General features: G+C 40.4%; 1 protein-coding gene across 1 annotated transcript in view; it reads left to right on the forward strand.

Annotated features, from left to right (window-relative positions):
• The window catches only part of CCDC6 (coiled-coil domain containing 6), a 109,226-nt gene that overhangs the window by 54,661 nt on the left and 33,852 nt on the right, over positions 1 to 20,713 (forward strand). Inside the window, exons 2-3 of the mRNA XM_068547496.1 lie at positions 520 to 669; positions 16,811 to 16,939. Coding sequence (XP_068403597.1) covers positions 520 to 669; positions 16,811 to 16,939 — 279 coding nt within the window. The remainder of the gene's footprint in view (positions 1 to 519; positions 670 to 16,810; positions 16,940 to 20,713) is intronic.

The following is a 20,713-nucleotide window of genomic DNA, read 5'->3' on the forward strand; positions in this document are numbered from 1 at the left end:
CGAAACCCTTTCAGTAACATCTTAAAGAGGTGACATGATTTTACGATTTCACTTTTAAGCGAGAGGTACTTCTCTGCTTCAGTAAAAATGTTGCCTAGATATTTGAACTCTGAACCTTTGGGATGCGGAGAGTTGTAGAGAGTTGTCATGAATTGATGCATATACCCCAGTACTGGACCCGTCTGCCCTATACGAGAAGAAGCTTTCTGTATTCTGGTGATTGACTTGCGATGGCTTCTAAAAATTGCAAAACAATCTTTGTTAATTTCTTTGGAATATCTCTTTAAGAAGAGGGGCCATGCATAATACAGGGAGGCCCTTTGGGGTAACAGATTTACTTTTATGGTTGCTACTCAGTTCCTCTGTTTTGTGCTTCTTGGGGTATATTGGTTCACAGTTAAAAATAGAGCTCTAATTAAAATGGGTGCCCTCTCTAGAAATAAGAACTATATTTCAATTAGTAAATTCCTGTTTCCTTAACATATTTTTTTGTTCTCTTTTATTTTTTTATTTTAACAGCAAGCCCGTGCTGAGCAGGAAGAAGAATTCATCAGTAACACTTTATTCAAGAAAATTCAGGCTTTGCAGAAGGAGAAAGAAACCCTTGCTGTAAATTACGAGAAGGAAGAAGAGTTCCTCACTAATGAGCTCTCCAGAAAATTGATGCAGGTAAATTACTTTTTCTCCCCTCTCATCTTCCCTGCCTGTTTTCTTCTCCAGGAAAAAAATGACTTTGATACAGCACTTCGCTTGAAACGTTTGCTGATGAGATTGTAGCTAAAATTCTTTAGAGATTAAAAATACCTGGTAAATATGGCAGCAGTGTAATACTCAAGACTGTGGTTCTGTGGTTCCTAGCTCATCTGCTTAGGTAAGATATTTTATACCCTGAGCATTTCAAGAAATTGCTGATAAGCCTGAAGCCTTAGCACAGGAGTAAGTGCTGTATGCATTATTTTGGAATTATGAGGATTAACACCAAATATGAGATTTCTTTTCCTTTAATGTTGAATCTGTAATGAATACATAAACATTTTTGGCAAGCAGAAGTGGATCTTTTGCACGAATATATGAGGACACAAAGGGAAATGTCAGTTTGGGGGGAGAAAAAGATATGTATCTGTGATAGTTAAAATTTTACACAATCGTGTTCAGATGGGTGAGTAATATGTTACTGAACAAATAACAAATGTTGAAACTTAACATTTATCACTAATGGTGTATAGAAGACAACACACAAAACATATAGAAGTTTTGATTTTTCTAGTTCAGAGATTCTCCTCCTCCCCTTCCTGTTTAGTTTGGTTTGGTTTGGTTTTCCTCGAAGCTTACTAGTAAAGTACAAAAGTAAAATTTGTTTAGGGCAAATATTTTGCGGTTTATTTAATATGAACTTGAGAATAAGTAGGACATTGAGTTTTCATTTTTTAACAAAGCGTGTCCAAAACAGTGGGCAGGTATAAAATTTTCCAAGGAGGACCACTATTACCATTTTGTCAGATGGCTGTAAAAGGTAGGAATACGTCCTTGTATTTTTCTTTTCACTGGTATTACTAACAATTTCACTCATTAATTTGATTGAAATACATATTTTAGTGAGATTACAACAAAAGGATATTTGGGGCTTTTAAAAAACTTCCTAAATTCTTCTCTTACCTTCTAACATATGAAATGTTAGAAGAGAAGACCAGAAACCTTAGGGTTAAGACCATGCAATGGTCCAGGCAACTTTTACCCCATCTTTCTTTCCTTCTCATTTTCTTACCTAATTACTGAATAAAGATACCATTGCAGTCTTGTACAAAATTTGATTTATATGGTAGCTGATGGAATGTGAGGGATAGAAGTACCCAGGCATTATTGTCTAGCAGAGATTTATGGTGAAATTTCTGCATTGAAACTTCTCCTTTATTCCTGTGTATTCTGATTTAGACAAAAAACGAGGAAGAAGGTTAGTTTGACCTTTGACTCTACCTCACCTTGGCAGCATTAGATGAATTATTCTGCATGTTGCTTCTAGAAATATAAGGATGCAATCGATTATGGTTTGCTTTTCTGAGTTTAGTGTGTAATCAGGTGTCCTAATTTTTAACACTTCAAGAAACATTTTTTGGTTTTCAACTTGCATAGTCGTTGGTATTTGGAGTCTGATTAAAGTACATTATAAAGCAGTCAAAGCCTAGCCAGATTATACTCCTTTTCTCTGTAAAGACTCATTTTCATTCTGAGTGGTCTGTAGAGTGTAGTTGATAACTAATCTCTCATTCGCTTATTATCATGACCCACCTACTTTCCAAGGACGTGGACGTCCCTTAAAATAAGCTGCTGAATAGAGTGAAAGCACAAGAGACGTGTGCAACAGAAAAGGAGGTTAGTTATAGAAATGTACTTGGCATAAGGACGTTTGAACTTAAAATTTAAGCTCTGAGCATCCTACAAATAAAGCTATAACTTGGAAAAACATAGTGATTTTTTTCACAATTCTTACATTAAAAGAAATTGGTTTTACTTGGTCAAGAGAAAAAATTTTTCATATATTAGAAACTTAAATCTTTTTGAGGGGCATGGATCTTTCTAAAGATACTGAATAATAAACAAACTGAACAACACAAGAAACTGTTCTTGCCCAAAGTAGCCTGTCATGTGGAGCGCTGGCGTTCACATGGCCGGGTCTTATGTTTGCCCTCAGTCAAAACAAAGCGTCCGGTACGAGGGTGCGAGTCTGTTGTTTCGGGAGCTCTAGGTGGGCCTGTAGCTCATCAGTGGTCTCACCTGTCGAATCTGGACAGATGGGTGGTCAGCATGTCTCTGAGACAATCTCTCATGAAGCTCAGCTTGGTGCTTACGCCGTATATATATTTTGTTTTTGTAGTAAAATATAAATAACATAAACAAACAAAACAAGATTTGCCTTCTCCACCATTTTTGAGTGTATAATTCAGTGGCATTAAGGATTGTACATTCACATTGTTGTGCAACGATCACCAGCATCCATCCCCAGAACTTTTTCAGACTGAAACTCTGAACCCATTAAAAAGTAACTCCTCATTCCCCACTCCTGGTCCTTCCTTTTCAAAGGACACGGTTGGCAGGTAGTTTGAGGTTGAGGTCTCTGGCAAGTTCTGGAGCTATGTCTATTCTGTGGCATGGTAGGTGATCTCTCACTTTAGACGCCAGATATCACAGCATGCCACTTTATGGTAAATACCCGAAATCCCTCTTACTGTTGGCCAGTTGGAAGGATCTTGTATAGGTGCAGGGAAGAAGAGCTGTAGGCCTACTGTACCCATCCCCCAGGCTTTCCTGAAGGATTTCAGCCAGTCCTTTGTTGAAGGCTCACATCTTCTGCCACCCAGTATGGTAGAACTAACCTCCATCTGGAAGATTTTTAGAGTAATTGGTATCAGTAGACTTTTCCAACTGTGTAATTACTTCAATAAGACTCTCTAGGATGCTTGTTTCTGGATAAGACCTTGTTACGATAACCTACTAAGAGAACCTGTGTTGCAGGTGATACTGATGGACAAAGAAGTAAATTGACCTGTTCACCAGGGAAGTGTTTAGCATTTTTCACCCAAAGGCTGCTTAGAGGCTATCTATGAAACAATTTTGGTTTTGTCATTTGTTCTATGGCTGTTTTCTCTGATAGTGATTGAACAGTGCTTTTATGTGCATTTCAAAGGAATTCTTTGGTCCTGAGAACAAAACGAGATTATTACTATAGAGGAGATACCTCCCTTCCCATCTGCTATGATAGAGGTGGTATCTAATACCTTTAAAAACTGAATCAAGTTTATTTAAGTGTAGATGAGTGGAAATCCCTTTGCCCTTTTAGAAAATCAAGTTTGGAAGATAGCTTAAATGTCTCCAAATATGTTAAGCCCACCTGAAACAAACAAAAACACACACACAAAAGCATGCAGCTTTCCTCCCTTGTTTTTGTATATATCTGCAAGATAGTTACCTTGATTTTGTGAACAGTCTTGTCTGAAAGATCTGCATCCTTCTGAGCCCAGACCATGGGATTGATTGACCTGATTGGTGAAAATTGTCTGAAAAAGCCTTCTAGTCTAATGCCAAGCCTATATTAGAACTAAATTCAGCCCTGGAATGCCTTGAAGAGAGGTTTTAGTTTAATCATAATTTGTAATTAAAATTTGTAAGAAATGTTTTATGAGCAAACTCTTCAGAAGAATTTGATATATAATATCTATGTTAGAAAAAAAGTGTAAAAGACTATTCTCTGAAACGTTAGCTGTAATTATACTTGGGTGCTGAGCTTATAGGTTATGTTAATTTTCTTTTTTTTTGGTCTATAAAACTTTTTTTATACAGCAGGTTTTTATTAGTTATCTATTTTATACATATTAGTGTATAGGTGTCAATCCCAATCTCCCAGTTCATCCCACCACCCCCCCATGTTAATTTTCTTATGCTCCTTTCCTTCTCATTTTGTAGAAAGCAATGTGCGTTACTTTTGTAATCGGAAAATATCTTACTTCCTAAAAAGGAAACTTAAAAATTCTGATGCCTGTTTTGTCCTTACCTTTTTTTTTTCCATAAATTTATTTATTTAATTTATTTATTTTTGGCTGCGTTGGGTCTTCGTTACTGCGCGTGGGCTTTCTCTAGTTGAGGCGAGCAGGGGCCACTCCTTGTTGCGGTGTGCAGGCTTCTCATTGCGGTGGCTTCTCTTGTTGCAGAGCACGGGCTCTAGGTGCACAGGGTTCGGTAGTTGTGGCACGTGGGCTCAGTAGTTGTGGCTCACGGGCTCTAGAGCGCAGGCTCAGTACTTGTGGCGCGTGGGCTTAGTTGCTCCACGGCATATGGGATCTTCCCGGACCAGGGCTCGAACCCATGTCCCCTGCATTGGCAGGTGGATTCCCAACCACTGCGCCACCAGGGAAGCCCTGTCCTTACCTTTTAAAACCTCCTTCTGTGTCACTCACTTTTAGAGCTCACAGTCCTGCAGTTGCTACTGAACCAAACTTTAGTCTGCTTACCTGATGCACAAAAAAGCTAGTCCACTGATACCGGGTTGTGGTGAAGGAAAGTACAGCGTTTATTGTAGGGCACCAAGCAAGGAGAACAGGCAGCTTATGCTCAAAAGACCTGAACTCCCCGATGGCTTTTAGGGAAGGGTTTTTAAAGACAATGTGAAGGGAGAGGGTTACAAGGTGCATGATCAGCTTGTGCACAATTCTCTGGTTGGTTGATGGTGAGGTAATGGTGATGTTTCAGGAATCTCAGTCATCAACCTTCTGGTTCCAACCGGTCTGGGGTCTATGTGTGCTGGTGGTCAGCATGCAGCTAACGTCTTCTACCTGGTGGGGGTTTTAGTATCTGCAAAACAACTCAAGGATATGGCTTAGGATATTATTTATAGCCCTTGAAGAGGAACTAAAGGTCCTTGACTTTGTTTTATGGCTAAACTATTATTATTCTGTCTTGCTTGACTGTTTTCTCACTTCTCTGATTAAATTTGCTCTTTGGAACTCAGAGAAGGCCAAGGAGGCTAAAGCTTTTCTACAAACCAAGAGGCAGGGGTTGCAACAGGGACAGGGGTAGGATGGCGTTCTCTCCCTGGTAAGGCCCTGAAGGGTCCTACTCGGTTTCATTATCATAGTTGCATCTGTTTGTCATGGACAGCAATGCACGGGAGCTCCTTGCAAAGTCAGGCTCATTTTGCAGTGATGGAAGATTCTGGACTGCCCAAATCGTTAAGAGCTAGCATAAACAGAATGCTCTAATGATTGGCTTAACTGTCTTGTCACTCTTGATATGATTCATTCCATTGGCCCCTCAGTCTTAAAACTTAAAAAAAAAAAATCCTTAATTCCGCTGCCTAACTGTTAACCACTAACCACCCATCACCAGTGCCAACTGGAAGATCTGTTGTTGCTGAGATTGATAGTGGTTTTAGCACTCGTGGATTTTCTCCTCAGTTTTTTGTAAGCCCAAGGCATCAGGTTCACTTCCTGCTCTTGGGAAGCCCTGTTCAGTTGTGGCCTACACTCTTCTCAACCAATAGCACTGCCAAAAGGTAATGAATGTTTTTTTTTAATCTTTTTTTTAAAAGGCAGGAACAGGAGTGAGATAAGAGTACTAGGTATTATATGTATCTCTGAATCTTTTCACTCTAATCCAGTATTCAAATTTTAGACCTTAAAATAACAGATAGGTTTGTAGTTTTGTTCTTTTGATTCACACTTGAAATTGGATCTGGTCCTCAGAAAATAATGCCACTATAGCTATAATAGAAATTATTGTACTCATTTTCTTATGGGGGAGGCACATTCTTATTGATGATTGAAAGCACTTACGAATAAAGGTTTTCTGGATTTCTTGTTAAGTGGCATGACTTATTTTTACTGTTATTGACTTGGTCCCTGAGGTGAAAATGCCTCCTGGAATTAAAGTAGTTGCAGTTTCCTAGCATCTATGGAAAGATGATATATGGAGGGAAGGAAGGAAGTTGTGGGCAGAAACCACTGCTGAAGCCGCCAGTACCAAATGATGTATTGCCGAGCAGTTCGGAATGAAACTGAGAGGAAAGATTTCAGTAAGCCCCCAAATCTGCCTGTTCATCTAGGCAAAGGCTTACCTTCATTTTCCTTCTCCCTCTCCTGCCCTCAGTCTGGAGAAGTAGTTTCTTCTTCCAATACCAAGTGAATGGATGCAGGATTTTTCTGCAGCGTGCACTTCCCTAGCCCCTGCAAGGCTGTGTCTCTGGGCAGCAGGAGTGTCCGCAGGCATTAGAAGTGAGTGTAGACCCCCTGTTCCCTTCTCAAGCCTGTACACCAGAATCTGAGGCTGCCTTTTTTTTGTTTGTTTAATATCTTTATTGGCGTATAATTGCTTTACAGTGTTGTGTTAGTTTCTGCCTTATAACAGTGAATCAGCTATACGTATACATATATCCCCATATCTCCTCCCTCTTGCGTCTCCCTCCCACCCTCCCTGTCCCCCCACTCTGTGTCGTCACAAAGCACCGAGCTGATCTCCCTGTGCTATGTGGCTGCTTCCCACTAGCTATCTGTTTTACATTTGGTAGTGTATATATATCAATGCTACTCTCTCACTTCATCGCAGCTTCCCCTGTGTCCTCAAGTCCATTCTCTACGTCTGTGTCTGTATTCCTGTCCGGCCACTAGGTTCATCAGTACCGTTTTTTTAGATTCCATATATGTGTGTTAGCATACGGTATTTGTTTTTCTCTTGCTGACTTACTTCACTCTATATGACAGACTCTAGGTCCATCCGTGAGGCTCCCTTTTTTTACCTCAAGTTCTCCAAGTCACTAAGACGGCAGTGCAGTGATTTTGTTTGTTCAGGCAGCAAAATCACATGTCAGGGTGATAAATATGTATGAAACTCTGTTTAGTTCATTTTAAAGGCACCAAGGCTAACACTGCCGTTGCATCCATTCAGGTGAAAACTTGTTCCCTGATGGCAGGGGAGAAGAGACCTTGAGATACGTTCTTCATTAAGCTGGCTCGACCAGTGGCCCTCTTGGCTTTTAGTTTCTCAGGGCTATTAATGCTGAGCAGAAAAATTGGCTATCACCTAATAGCTAACAGACATTTGGGGCAAAGTTGGGTTTTCTTCTTGTTGTTGTTTTTCATTCCAAATTATCTGAACCTCAGCTTTGTGTGTTCTTTGTTTCTTTTCACGGAGCAAGGGGCTTATACATTGTGTTCATAATACATCTGCAAAGCGCTTCTGGGATGTTTTCATTGCATTTTAAATGCTGCAACCGCCAGAGGGCAAATTATAAGCCAAAACTTTCCTGTTAGCAGCATGCCAGAAATCTCTCAGTCTAACATAATTTGCGTTGTGATTAGAAAATACACTAAATTTGATGCAGTTCTTTAGTCTGCAGAAATCACTGAGTTTTTTTTCAAAGTGTGTGCATGTGTGTTGTCGTTACGGCCGGAGTTAATGTGCCAACCTCCGCAAAGTGTAAGGGCAAGGGCAAGGGCAAGGGCTTAGAAGCCTCCCAGGCTGACTTCTTTGACGAAATACGGGAAAGCGCGGGTAGGAAATAAAGGTAGAAGGAAAAGGAAATTAAAAATAATGAGGTGAAGCTGGGTGAGAGGTTGCTTTCTTCACCAGGGTAGGGGTAAGCATTGTTATTTCTAATTGCAAAGGTGAATCTTGGTGTTTGAAGGATACTTGGCTCCACTGTAGATGGACTTGAGCGATCACTGGAAACACTTTTCAAATGATTTCAAAATTTTACAGTTATAAATGTTGCAACGTTTTGCATTTCTTGGGTAAATTTTTTTTCATTTTCAAAACAGTTTACACTCAGCCCAGTTAGTAATTACCTTAAAATACAGAGTTATATCCTGCTGCTAATTATCTTTACTTTCCTTTTTCCTCTTTATTCATAAGCTGGATAAGAAAGATGGGGCTTTTTACTTTAATTTACAGTAAGGTCTCAGCTTAGAGTGACTTCTTTCTTTGGGCTAAATACTCCCTATTCCTCAAAGAAGAAAAAGCTAGTTTTTACGAAACGGATTTTTTTTTTTGCAGGTTAACTCTAGAGGCTAAAGGACTTCTTTATCTTATTTGTGGAGCATGTTTTTTAAACCTCCCTCCTAACCAGATTTCTTTAAAGGTGTTAATGCTGTAAGCAGCATGATGCTACTGGGAATCTAGGAAACTCAGACTTAGCCCCTTAGGTATTGTGAGTGGACGGGAAGCCCCGTGTACTGGAGCCCTCCGCTCAGAGGTGAGAGCTTGTCCTTGGTGTCGAGGATGCTGACAAGAAAATAACATAAAATAATTAATTTTCTGGAAGGGCCTACCTATTTTTTTCCCTTGCAAAAGTTATATATGCCTTTCCCTTTAGAAAATGACAGGTTCGACAGTTCAGGCAAACCTCACCGAGGATAAATGAAAGAACTAACAAGATCGTGAAGAACTGTTGGAGGTCTGGGGAGGGTAGGAATTGAGAGGAGACCCAGCACCCAAGGCTCCTTTTGTCCTGAGCACATTTGCTATTTATTCGTTACAGAACAGCCAAGAAACTGAATTGTGCTTTTGACAGTTGTGTGGAGCTGGGGTTACAGAAGTCAGAGCTCGGGGCTGGCCAAAGGTGAGGACAAAGAAAAATCACCCCCACTTTAAGCTGGAATCATGAAGAGCTACACACTCAGGACAAGAGTGAACCAGTTTTGCATCATCTGGGTGAGCTAGAGAGCTAGCTTTGGTTTTGGCTTAAGGTAGACCCAGACTTCTGGTGCCTGGCAGAAGAAAATGGAATTTTCTGGAGGAAGGTACCATCACCCTAGGCCACAAGTTTCACCTACAAATAAAATTTTATTGAATTTTGGGTGCATTTTGAGGGACTATCCTACGGGATTTTAGGAGAGATTAGAAGTGGGTGTGAGTCAAAGACAGGATCATGGAAGACTTTGGTTTTGGCCTCAGTGACTGGAAGAATAGAGTTCTTTCCCACCATTTAAGGTGGAAAAGATGGCAAGTGGAGTAGACTTGGAGTGGCAAGGTCAGAAGTGCAGTTGAGATGTCTAGACATCCAAATGTAGGTAACAAATAGGCAGGTTCTCTCAACAAGAGAAGTCTGGGCTAAAGATATAAATTTGAGAGTGTTGTTATTAATTAATTAATGCCTGGAGAAGAAGACCAAAGACACAGGAAATCACGTAGAGAGAATGCAAGGACAAGCCACAGAGTGGAGGAAGGTATTTTCAACGTGTGTAACCAACACAAAACTACAAATCAGCAAGAAAAACAGACAACCCCAAGGAGAAATGGCTAGAGACTTGAACTGGCTCTTCATATAAACAGGTAGCTAAACGGCCAGTAACCATATGGAAAGGTACACAACCCAATTAGTAATCAGGAAAGGTGAAATAAACCACAGAAAGAAAGATATTACTAGAGAATCCCCCATGCATTCTGTCAGAGAATGGAAATGGTTTCAACCATTTTAAAAATAATTTGGCATTACCTAATGGAGTTGGAAATACTCATTGTCTTTAACCCAGCAGTTCCACCCCTAGGTATATCTTCTAATGTTTGCACGTGTGCACCAGATGTGTAGAAGAATGTTCTTTGTGACATTGTTCATAATAGTGAAAAACTAGAAATGACCTAAATATCCATCATCTGTAGAGTGGATAAATTTTGACATACTCATCCAATGGGATATTATCAGGCAATAAAAATACACACCTCAGTTATACTCAATAACAGGGGTGAATGAAATCACAATTTCATTTAGCAGAAGGTGCTAGACAAAAAAGAATATAAAATCAAGCAAAAACTAATGTTTAGAAATAATAGTAAAATCTTTTAAGACAAAAGATGCAAAGAAGTGAATACCATAAGAATCAGGAGAGCGGTTACCTCTAGGGGATAGAGGGTGTGATCTGGAAGGGATGCACTGGGCTTTGGGGTGCTGGCGATGTTATATTTCTTGATTTGGGGCCATGTATATATATATATATATATATATATATATATATATATACACACCAGTGGTATCCTTTCTACTTGCCTGGTTATTTTGCTCATCCTGAGGCTTAATCTAGGGGGAAAGAGTCTGTAGGAAGTGAGGTCATTACCATTCATCCAGTCAGTATTTGCATAGATAAGACATTTTTCTAGATGCTCTGGGGTAGAGTTGAGCCAGTCCTGGTCACTGCTGTTCATAGAGCTCACAGTGCTGTAAGGGTGATTGAGAGTGTACCCAGGCGCTCAAGGGTGGCAGCACATGTCAGGGATAAGAATAGAGGCTTTGAAGCCAGAAGCCTGTATTTTAAGCCAGGATCTACCTGTTAACCAGCTGTGTGACTCTGGGCAGCTTACCTCATTTCTCTAAGCTGTGGCTTCATAATGTGTAAAATGCAGATGGTAGTATGTACCACAGAGTTAGGAATATTAAGTGCACTGATGTGCATAAAGGGCTTGCTACATAGTAACTAGTGCCTTGAAGTATTGGCTGCTTTTTGAAGTAACTCATAGAAAGGATGCGAAACCACCATGAACAAGATGTGGAGATGCACCGGAAGTACACTGCCCTCATCCCAGCTGAAGAACGGGGAGTATACATTGATGCTGAGGACGTATGTGGACGAGCTGTGGGAGTTTCAGAAAGTTGGAGGGAGGGGTCCAGGTACTGTAGGCAGAGGGCAGTGTGACCAGGGCTGTGGGCTCGGGGGGGCAGCGGCTTGTGTTAGCGTAGTCCTGTGTGACCGGTGGGACTTGCGGTCTGGAAGCCCCCGGGCTGGAGTGGTCTGCACACACGTTTGCCTGGGATGATAGGCTTCATTTTTTAAAATGTGTTTTTCCAGGGAAAGAGTCTTTAGAAAAAGACACGAGCTGTGCCTCTAACTGCAGTTACCACCACTCTCTGTGCCGAGACCCATCATTCTTTGTTTGCCAGATACCTGGACCCTGAAGGCATTGATGTTTATAAACCTTAGACTGTCACTTGGGCTGAGTGTGAAAGTAGCTTGAGGAAAGCATGGGAAACTTGCACGGGGACTGGATCATGGGAGGAGTTGAACGTCATACCAGTGAGTTTGGACTTACTCTGCAGGTAGTAGGGAGCTATTGCAAGGTTTTGAGCGGGTGTTGAATAAATAGAAAACTCTATTAGTTTAGTCTAGCATGATCTACACTGGACCTGGGGGGATCCATTAGGAGGCTTTGGCGGTGGCCCGGTGAAAAGGAATAAAAGACTTGAACTAGAGCACAGAAAGCACAGGGTATATTTGACAGCTGTTCTGGAGGCTGACTTAATGCCATTTGGTAACTGATGAGATGTGTGTTGAATGAGAATAATAGTACCAGTAACAGAAGGGGGAAGGAGGTGGGCATAAGTGTGGGCCCAGGAGGCATTTAGTGGTGAGGCACTGAGATTGAGGTGGGAGGCTGGCTTTCTGCTCAGCAGAACGGTTCAGAGTTGGTTAAGAGACTCAGTGTTGTGAGAGAAGAGTTCTGAACTTTTTTTCAAAGGCCATGTTAACTGCGTGATACAGTAGGTCCTCTACATACAAACGAGTTCTGTTCCGAGAGCGCGTCTGTAAGTCCAATTTGTTCGTTAGTCCAACATAGTTAGCCTAGGTACCCAACTAACACAATCATCTATATAGTACTGTCACACAAATAATATTAATACATAAAAAACAAACACAAAAAAGAAAACATTTTTAATCTTACAGTTCAGTACCTTGAAAAGTACAGTAGTACTAGCTACATCACTACTGCTTTTACACTTGCTTCCGGACATCCTGGGCTTGAAATAAAGATACTGTACTACTGCACGCTATACAGTACTTACAATAAAGTACACAAAAGCACAACCACTCGTAGAGGATGCACACACATGACAATGTACGCCAGACACATGAACTAACGTACGTGATTGGATGTGTCGAACGCACGTTCGCATCTTTGAAAGCTTGCAGCTTGAAGGTTCGTGTGTAGGGGATTTACTGTAATTGTTTTTGACAGTCCAATGACTTAATGTGGTCAGTGTCCTATGGTGGGCTTTACTTGGTCCAGTGCAAATGGCTCTAGTCCTTGGTGGTTGTCAATAAACCAGGGATGTTGGTTGCAGAACTGTGGGTCGTACACAGAGAGAATGATTAGTGTTGACTAGTGAAAACAGAGGTGGGGGCATCTTGGGTTTATCCTCAAGTTGCACTGAGAAAGCTGGGTCCCGGGGCTGGTGGCCAGAAGGCATGCCTCATTTGGCACTTGCTGGATTGACAACAGGCCCAGACACACTTGCAAACACACTTCGCCCAGCCTGGGATTTGGCACGCCTGCTGTGTGCTGGGTGGGCGGCCTGACTCATCCATGTGCACCTGCGGTGGTGCCTTTACCTGCTGGAGAGAATTTTGCCCAGAAGAAAAGCCATTCAGTGAAGAGTCCTTGAATCTCTGATATAAGAAGCCTGGTTTACTGAAGTGGCTCCAGAAAGCTTTTGTAAATTATGAGAAAGACAACAATTATTGGTAATTCACTGATGCTTAAGGCTTGCCTGTTTTTAGATCAGCTTAACGCTATACTTGCGGTTTTTAATGGGCTGGAAATTGGCTTTGGGACTCCATATGTGAGTGGATACAGTCAAAAAATGCTCATGTTTGAGTACTTGGAATTTTACAGGTTTGTAGTTGTATTTTTGCTTATAGCTTTTTCACTTATGTTAATATATTTTTCGTGCTGAATCCTGAGGAACAAATCTTTATTTACGTAACCCTAATTCCATTGAAAATGTGCTGCCAGTGGATCATCGGTTATATAATATAATTTCCATTCTATAAGGTTTTTTGTCGTTAATGTTAACAATATATTGCACAGGTAAGAGTTCCAAAACTCTTCCATAATCTTTGAGATTGACTTTATAAGAAGTATACTTACAGAAAATTCTGATTTTGGAAACAAATTTTAATCTACTTAAGCATTTTGCTTTAGATATTTTGAAGGCAAACACATGAATTTTTTTCAAACACACTAATAGAATTTGCTTGACTATTTACTTCTTAGGTTGAGTGACTTTTGTTCTAGTTCAGGATCTCTGACCTAATTGAAAGATTAAAAATTGTTCATAAAGTGTTAAGACCTTTGGTTAGAAATTTAAAATCATGTCTTGAATTTTATGCCCATGTTGAAGATGCTACTCAGAGATGAAACTGGAGTTTAGTTCTTTTGATAGGTCCTGGGTCAGCCGAAACCAGGCTTCCTTTTAGGGTTTTTGTTTATGGTGTCATGGGCTACAGCTTTAAAATAGGCAGGTGGAGGGAATTCCCTGGCGGTCCAGTGGTTAGGACGCCGTGCTTCCACCGAAGGGGGCACGGTTGGATCCCTGGTCAGGGAACTAAGATCCCGCGTGCTGTAAGGCGCGGCCAAATGCAGAAAATAATAAAATAAAATAGGCAGGTGGATTCAGGGTGTTGGTTCCAGTCCTATGGGGGCCAGATGGCTTGAAAATATACATGGTATCTATTTAAAACAGAAACGGTTTCTGAATTTTTCTCAGGCAAACTGTTATGAGGCAAACGCTATGGCTATTAGTTCCTCAAGTTCTCTTGCCCTGCTCTGCCCCCTTCTCCTTGCCCATCTTAATTCTCATCTCATAATTGCTTTGGCGGGGGTTGTTTCTGTATTTTTCTCTGTGCTTTTCTTATTATTGGTGGTTCCTTTGTTCCAAGGAAGAACCAGATTTTCTATTTCCAGTATTCTGTTCAGAAACTCCATGCCCTGCCCCTAGATTGCCTGTCGCCCGAGAGATGGCAGAACAAAGCAGGCAGCAGAGCCATTTGTTCCAGGTCTGTCTTTGGGGGATGATGAAAGCTGTGAGTCTTTGGCAGAGTTAGAGCTCAGGATGGCTTGACATTTTCCCAATGGGTTAGCATAACCCAGGGACCTCGCTTGAGTTCTGGTAACGACAGCTTTAACCATCAAATTTTCCTTAGGGTATGGCTCTTGAGAGGAAAAAGCCTTTTCAAATTGAGAGCTTTTCATAGATTTCATTACTAGTTGAATCTGTATTCTTATAGGAAATACCTAATCAGATATTGACGGTGTTAGGCCATCTGTCTGTATATGAGTATTTTCCTCTAAGCCAATGAGAACCTTACCTTTGCTCAGATTGATATTCTGCGACAACTGCTGCTCGGGGGGCAAGAGGTTTTTCAACATTAGATTGCATCCTTTATTGTTTTAATTTGCTTCAAGGCAGAAGCATAACGCTAAAAAAAGGCCGAAGGGGGCTCTTTCAAATAAAAAAGACAGCAATTGAAAACAGAGGAAAACACAGCTAATATTTTTAAAAAGCTATGCAAGTGGTTTAAAGGTTTTAAGACTGCAGTTCATTTTTCTAAAACCAGTAGATGTCATTTAAGCTTCGTGTTCATAAACTATTTTAGGGCAAGGATAATGTCTTAACCGTAGATTGTACTCCCTCTAACACAATACGTTCAGGTAGAAGACATGCCACACAGGTAATGTTTATAGAATACAGGTGTTAGTTGAATATGTACATGTTTTGCTATTTTTTCCTCGTAAGTGATGCTTTTCCCACTGAGGTCTTTGTGTCCGAAATGCTGGAAACTCTCCTCATTCTCTGTGCGTTACTCTTCGTTCTTTCAATTACTGCTTGGTCTTGCAGAACCTGAGTTTTAAAGGGTTAGCTAAAAATGGACTCGTCGCTGTAAGCACCTCTTCACATCTGCTTTCTTTCTCGGTCCCTGCAAGGTTGACCAGTTTTTTTGGAGTTGGGCATCGAAAACAGTTGGAGGGAAAACAGCATCTGTTTAGTCAACATTTCCAGGGTTGGAAGAAGATGTCAGATTTTAAACTTTTTTCGTTTCCTTTTTAAACACCAAGTATGGTGCTTTCAGAGCAATGGAAATTGTTTCAAACGTGGAGATGGTTAGGTGTAGCCTCTTGAGGTCCATCAGGCCCACTGAGCTCTCTGTTGTCCGTCTCACCCTGTGCAAGGTTTACAAAGAGATATAGCGTCCACTGGGCGAGCGTATATGGCTCACTGTTTTCTGTGTTTAGTCAGTTGACCTTCCGAATGCCAAGGGCGCGCTAGGCGCTTGTGGATGGAGGAGTGTGAAGCCAGCCCCTCTGAAGTTTGCTCAGGATCCGGTGGGAGAACTCTGCTTTAGAGTTCAGAGCGGGGTTTGGGCCCCAAGCTCTGCCGCCTTCCAGATGAATTACCTTGGTCCAGTAACCTGTTTCGTCACACGCGAAATGGGGGTGATCATGCCTGCCTCACGCATGTGATGAGCCTGGTACACACTGCCTGCCTGAAGAAATGGTTTCGAAGGTAGAATTAGGGAGTGGTGTCATCTTAGACCCCACAATCAAACTACGTGTGCTTCATTGTTTTTAGTAGTTTTTGCTTAATCTGCCCACGGTTCTGAAAATACCAGGCCCTGTGGCTCTCATTCCCTTCACGCCCTACCATGAATCAACAGCCCCTCCCAGCTGAGAACATTAGAAATAATGCACAGTGATTCATGAGAACCCCAGTCGTTGTGTGTCCACTGAATTTCTTCTGTTCTCTTTTGGTGTTGAAGGTTGGGGTACATTTTTTAAAAAATTTCTTTTGCAGCAACACCATAACCTTATCTTTTAATTTCATAAATAAGAGGCCTTGCCTCTTGGTTTTTTAGGAAAGATGTAGGAGGAGTGATGTTTGGTCTCATTACAGAAAGTTAATTATTTGTACTTATTTTTGCCAAGCATGCTTACCTAGTACATTGGGAAACAGCATTCAGAATAATGTACTAAGTATTTTTTGTGATTGTAGCATCTCTTCCCTCTCTCCACACATTGCATAAATGCAAGTAAACTGTAATTCATTCAATAAAAACCGACAGTTGCAAAATTTCTATTTTTTTAATAATTTTTATGCTCCTGGTATAAAAATTTAAGAGTACCAAAAGGTTATATATATGCTGGAAAGTAAGTTTTCTTCCTTTCCTCATCCCCAGTTGTTCCCTACAGAGATAACCACTTACATGTTCTTAAAAATTGAAATCGGTGTTTAATCATGGTTTGATGCTCTGATATATTTCCCCTATCATTTCTTGGCCTTTTGACTAAAATCAAGTGCCTCTGACTATGCACTATAATTTTTGGTTATAAGTTAGAGGAATCAGGAGCAAGTTACTAGGTGTACACTTGGACATATGAGCAGAAATGACTAATGTAACTTTTATGATATCTTATACTCGGTTTAACTAGCTTTTGGAGCCATTGTTCCCATGGCTTTTGAGTGTCTTGATTTCCACATCTGTGTTTTTTCGTTTTCCAGTTGCAGCATGAGAAAGCTGAACTAGAACAGCATCTCGAGCAGGAGCAGGAATTCCAGGTCAACAAACTGATGAAGAAAATTAAAAAACTGGAGAACGATACCATTTCTAAGCAGCTTACGTTAGAACAGGTAAAAATGTATGGTTCTCTCTGTACCCTTTTTAGGATAGTTATAGTTATATATATATATATATATTTCTCATATCATCAACTGTTCTTTCAAGCTTTAAGAGGTCCTGAGGAATATCAGTGAAAAATATTTTTCAACTTTTTCTTCCCACAGTGGCGACTTCCTATCTGAAGTACACATTGGCAGATCTGCATAGCACCTGCTCACTCTTTCACACACTTTTGCTTTTTTTAACCACAGTTAATAAAGTCTCAGGGGATACGTTGTGATGTACTGATTTATAGGCAGGAAATGTTAGGTTCCTTTTGCAAAAGGGGGAAGAATATGTTTTTAACCACAGGATCGTTTCTGTGAAAGTTCCTGAGACAGTGTGGCTATGGAACTAAAACTTTTCTTTCAAGGGTTCTTCAGAACAATTAGCATTTTTTGTCTTTGAATTATTAGCAACCTTATATGAACCCTGTCTTTTCCCACCTAGATTTGTTGATACAGGTATGGAGTCCTAGACTTAGTTGCTCATCCTGGTTCAGCCACTAATGAGTTTTGTGACCTTGCATTAACTTCATCAACTTCTCTGGGCCCAGGTTTTCCATTTGCAAGCAGAGAAGCACAAACTAAAGCCAGGAGTGGCAAGCTTAAAAAGGTACAGAAGGCGGAAGGTGATAGTGCACAGTTTCCTTGGCCATTGCCCTTGGTAGATGTTGGTATTTGAGCACAGGTCTTGCCTTAGGAGGCCAGGCTGGTCCTTATCTGCCAACACACAGAATCGTGGGCCACCGTTATCAGTCCTTCCAAGTTGGGGTGTCAGACAGAAGCTCCTAGTGCTTTTCCCCATGCTAATTTATTTTCCCAAAGTTAGAAGAGGCTGACCGTAGTCTACTGCCACCTGGTTTCCATGTCAAATTCGGTGTATTCACATTTTCTAGCTCTTTGCGATGTGGATCCCAGTTACCACTTTGATGATTTGGCCAAGCCCTTCGTGCAAAGTTGTCTGATTTTCCCCAATTTTAGGATCTTTCTGTGCATCTTAATCCATGCTGACTGGTTCTTGAATCACCCTCAGGACCATTCTCATTTCATCGTTGTACTTGAGACTGAAACGGTGACGGGAATGTCAGGCTTGAGAGGAAGTCAGGGTTTGTTTTAAACTAATTGGACTGACTTTTGGTTTTTGTGTTATTCTTGTGTCTCCCTATATCAAAGGGTGGAACGTCACTGGGTTTTCTAAGACTATGAATAATGGCCTTGGAAATTTTTCCGTTCCTTCTAGGTTAAAGAACAAAAACGTTTCATTTCCAAGGGTTGGCTGTTTTTACACATATCCAGAGTAATCTATTCTTACCCGTCCTCTTTGGAATTCAGATGCAATTTCTAAATTTAGAAAACTCCTCCACGTCCCCCCGGCCCTGCCCCCAGCTTAAAGCATTTTGTTCCAAAGTTCACCTGTTTAATTTCCAGGGTAGGCAATAGCCAGTTCTTTTCAAGTTAAAGTTTTGAAGATTCTTGTTTAAGTCCCTGACATACCAAGAACTCGTTACTGGTACTTGTTAATCAAGAGTTAACCAAGTGGCCAGGTGAAATTTTCACAGTGGTTGGTATTGTGAGAACTTCACTTGGTCAATACCTTCCCTGTGATGGCTGCCAATAACGGAAGTAGCTTCTATCTTGTATTTGTTTACAGGCTCCTTGAGGAGACTTTGGAGCGCTGACCCCCAGAGTTTAGTTGTGGCCACAAGGTGGAGGTAGTGGCCTAGAGTCAGAAAGAGAAGGGGGCTGGCTGGCTGATCCTACCGTCCCTGGGAGAGAGGATGGATGGCTGCACCGTCTTAAGGCTCTTTGGAAACTTTAGTAACTAAATGCTTTTAAAATGAGGCCCAAGGCATACATTCTCCCAAAGTTAATGATTTAGTCCGCTGTAAGGCTTATTTCAGACCTCAGCACTAAAGAAATGGATTTCCATAATGGAATGTGTGCATTGCAAAGCCCTAAACTAGAAATTATCCTCAGATCTGGGATATCAAGTCCTTATTTTATTTTACTTTTTTAATTTTAATTTTTAAAAATTTTTATTGGAGTATAGTTGATTTACAATGTTGTGTTAGTTGCAGGTGTACAGTGAAGTGAATCAGTTATACATATACATATATCCACTCTTTTTTGGATTCTTTTCCCATATAGGCCATTACAAGTCCTCATTTTAAATAAGATGGAGAAAAGTAACACCATCCTAAAACTTTCCCCTCTTTCTTTTGGGTATGTCTAGGATGATTATATGTTGGGGAATTTATTTGTTTTAGCTACAAGTAATTTTAGTCGGTGTTTAGGGGGGAATGTTTGTTTTTTTTCTACTGTAGAAATAAATGTCTTCCATGTTTCCATGGATGTGATCTGATCCTCTCTTGTGGCCATCTCTTGGGATTATCATCTGTATTATAATATTTACGATAGGTCATAGTCTGTATAATATAATATATCCTATACTGAAATTATTATCAGAAGAGCCAAGGCATGTGCTGCAGTATGCATTATAACAATATATCTGTGTAGTACATGCCTTTACTCTTCTATCTGACAATAAACATATTTTTAAAACTAAAAGCTGTTTGAAGGCAATTATCCTATGTGTCCCGTGCCTTGCCGCTGCTTTGTTGGAAGAGTTTAAATAAAGTGTGGATTTAGACAGGTGCCTGGAGAGCTGTCATTTGTACTTTGAAAGGCGGTGTAGGGTAGGTTCAGGGCCTGGGTACTGGACTTGAATGGAACCAGATGTGAACCTCTTTCCTCTGCTAAATATCTTAATTTATTTATTTTTTTGCTAGCAGCTTTATTGAGATATAATTCACATACCATTAAAATCATCCGTTTAAAGCATAGAATGCAGTGGTTTTTAGTATATTTAGTGTTGTGTAACCATAACCAAAATCAATTTTAGAACATTTTCATCACCTCAGAAGAAACCTTGTCACTCAATCCCCTAATCCCCTTAAGCAACCACTACTCTACTTTCTGTCTCTGTGTATTTGCTTATTCTGGACACTTCCTATAAACGGAATCATATAGTGTGTGGTCTTTTGTGACTGCCTTCTTTCACTTACCATGATATTTTTATCCATGGTGTAGCATATATCAGTACTTCATTCCTTTTCCTGGCTAAGCAATAATCCATTATATGGATGTACCACATTTTGTTTATCCATTCATCATTTGCTGGACATTCAGGTTGTTTCAGCCTTTTGGTTATTATGAGTAATGTGAACATTCATGTACGATTTTTTGTGTGGACACGTGTTTTAATTTTTCTTGGAAATTAGAATGGAATTGCAGGGTCACATGCCAACTCTCTGTTTATCGTTTGGAGGAAACGCCAGACAGTTTTCAAAATGGCTGCACCATGTTATTGCAGCCATCCTGGTGGATGTGAAGTGGCATCACATTGTGGTTTTGTATTTCCCTGAGGCTAATGATGTCGAGTATATTTTCAGATGCTTCTTGGCCATTTGTATATCTTCTTTGGAGAAATGTCTATTCAAGGTCTTTTTATTATGGAATTATAACAGTTCCTTATATATTCTTATACATATAATATATGTATTTTGTAAGATACAAGTCCCTTATGAGATACATCGTTGCAAATATTTTCTCATTTTCTGTGGGTGTTCTTTTCACTTTCTTGAGTGTGTTCTTTGAAGCATAGAGGTTTTTTAATTCTGGTGAAGTCCAATTATTAATTTTTTTCTTTGGTTGCTGTGTTTTGGTATCATATCTTAGAATGCA

Source organism: Eschrichtius robustus, chromosome 7 (genome assembly GCF_028021215.1).
Source record: "Eschrichtius robustus isolate mEscRob2 chromosome 7, mEscRob2.pri, whole genome shotgun sequence".
Classification (NCBI taxonomy): domain Eukaryota; kingdom Metazoa; phylum Chordata; class Mammalia; order Artiodactyla; family Eschrichtiidae; genus Eschrichtius; species Eschrichtius robustus.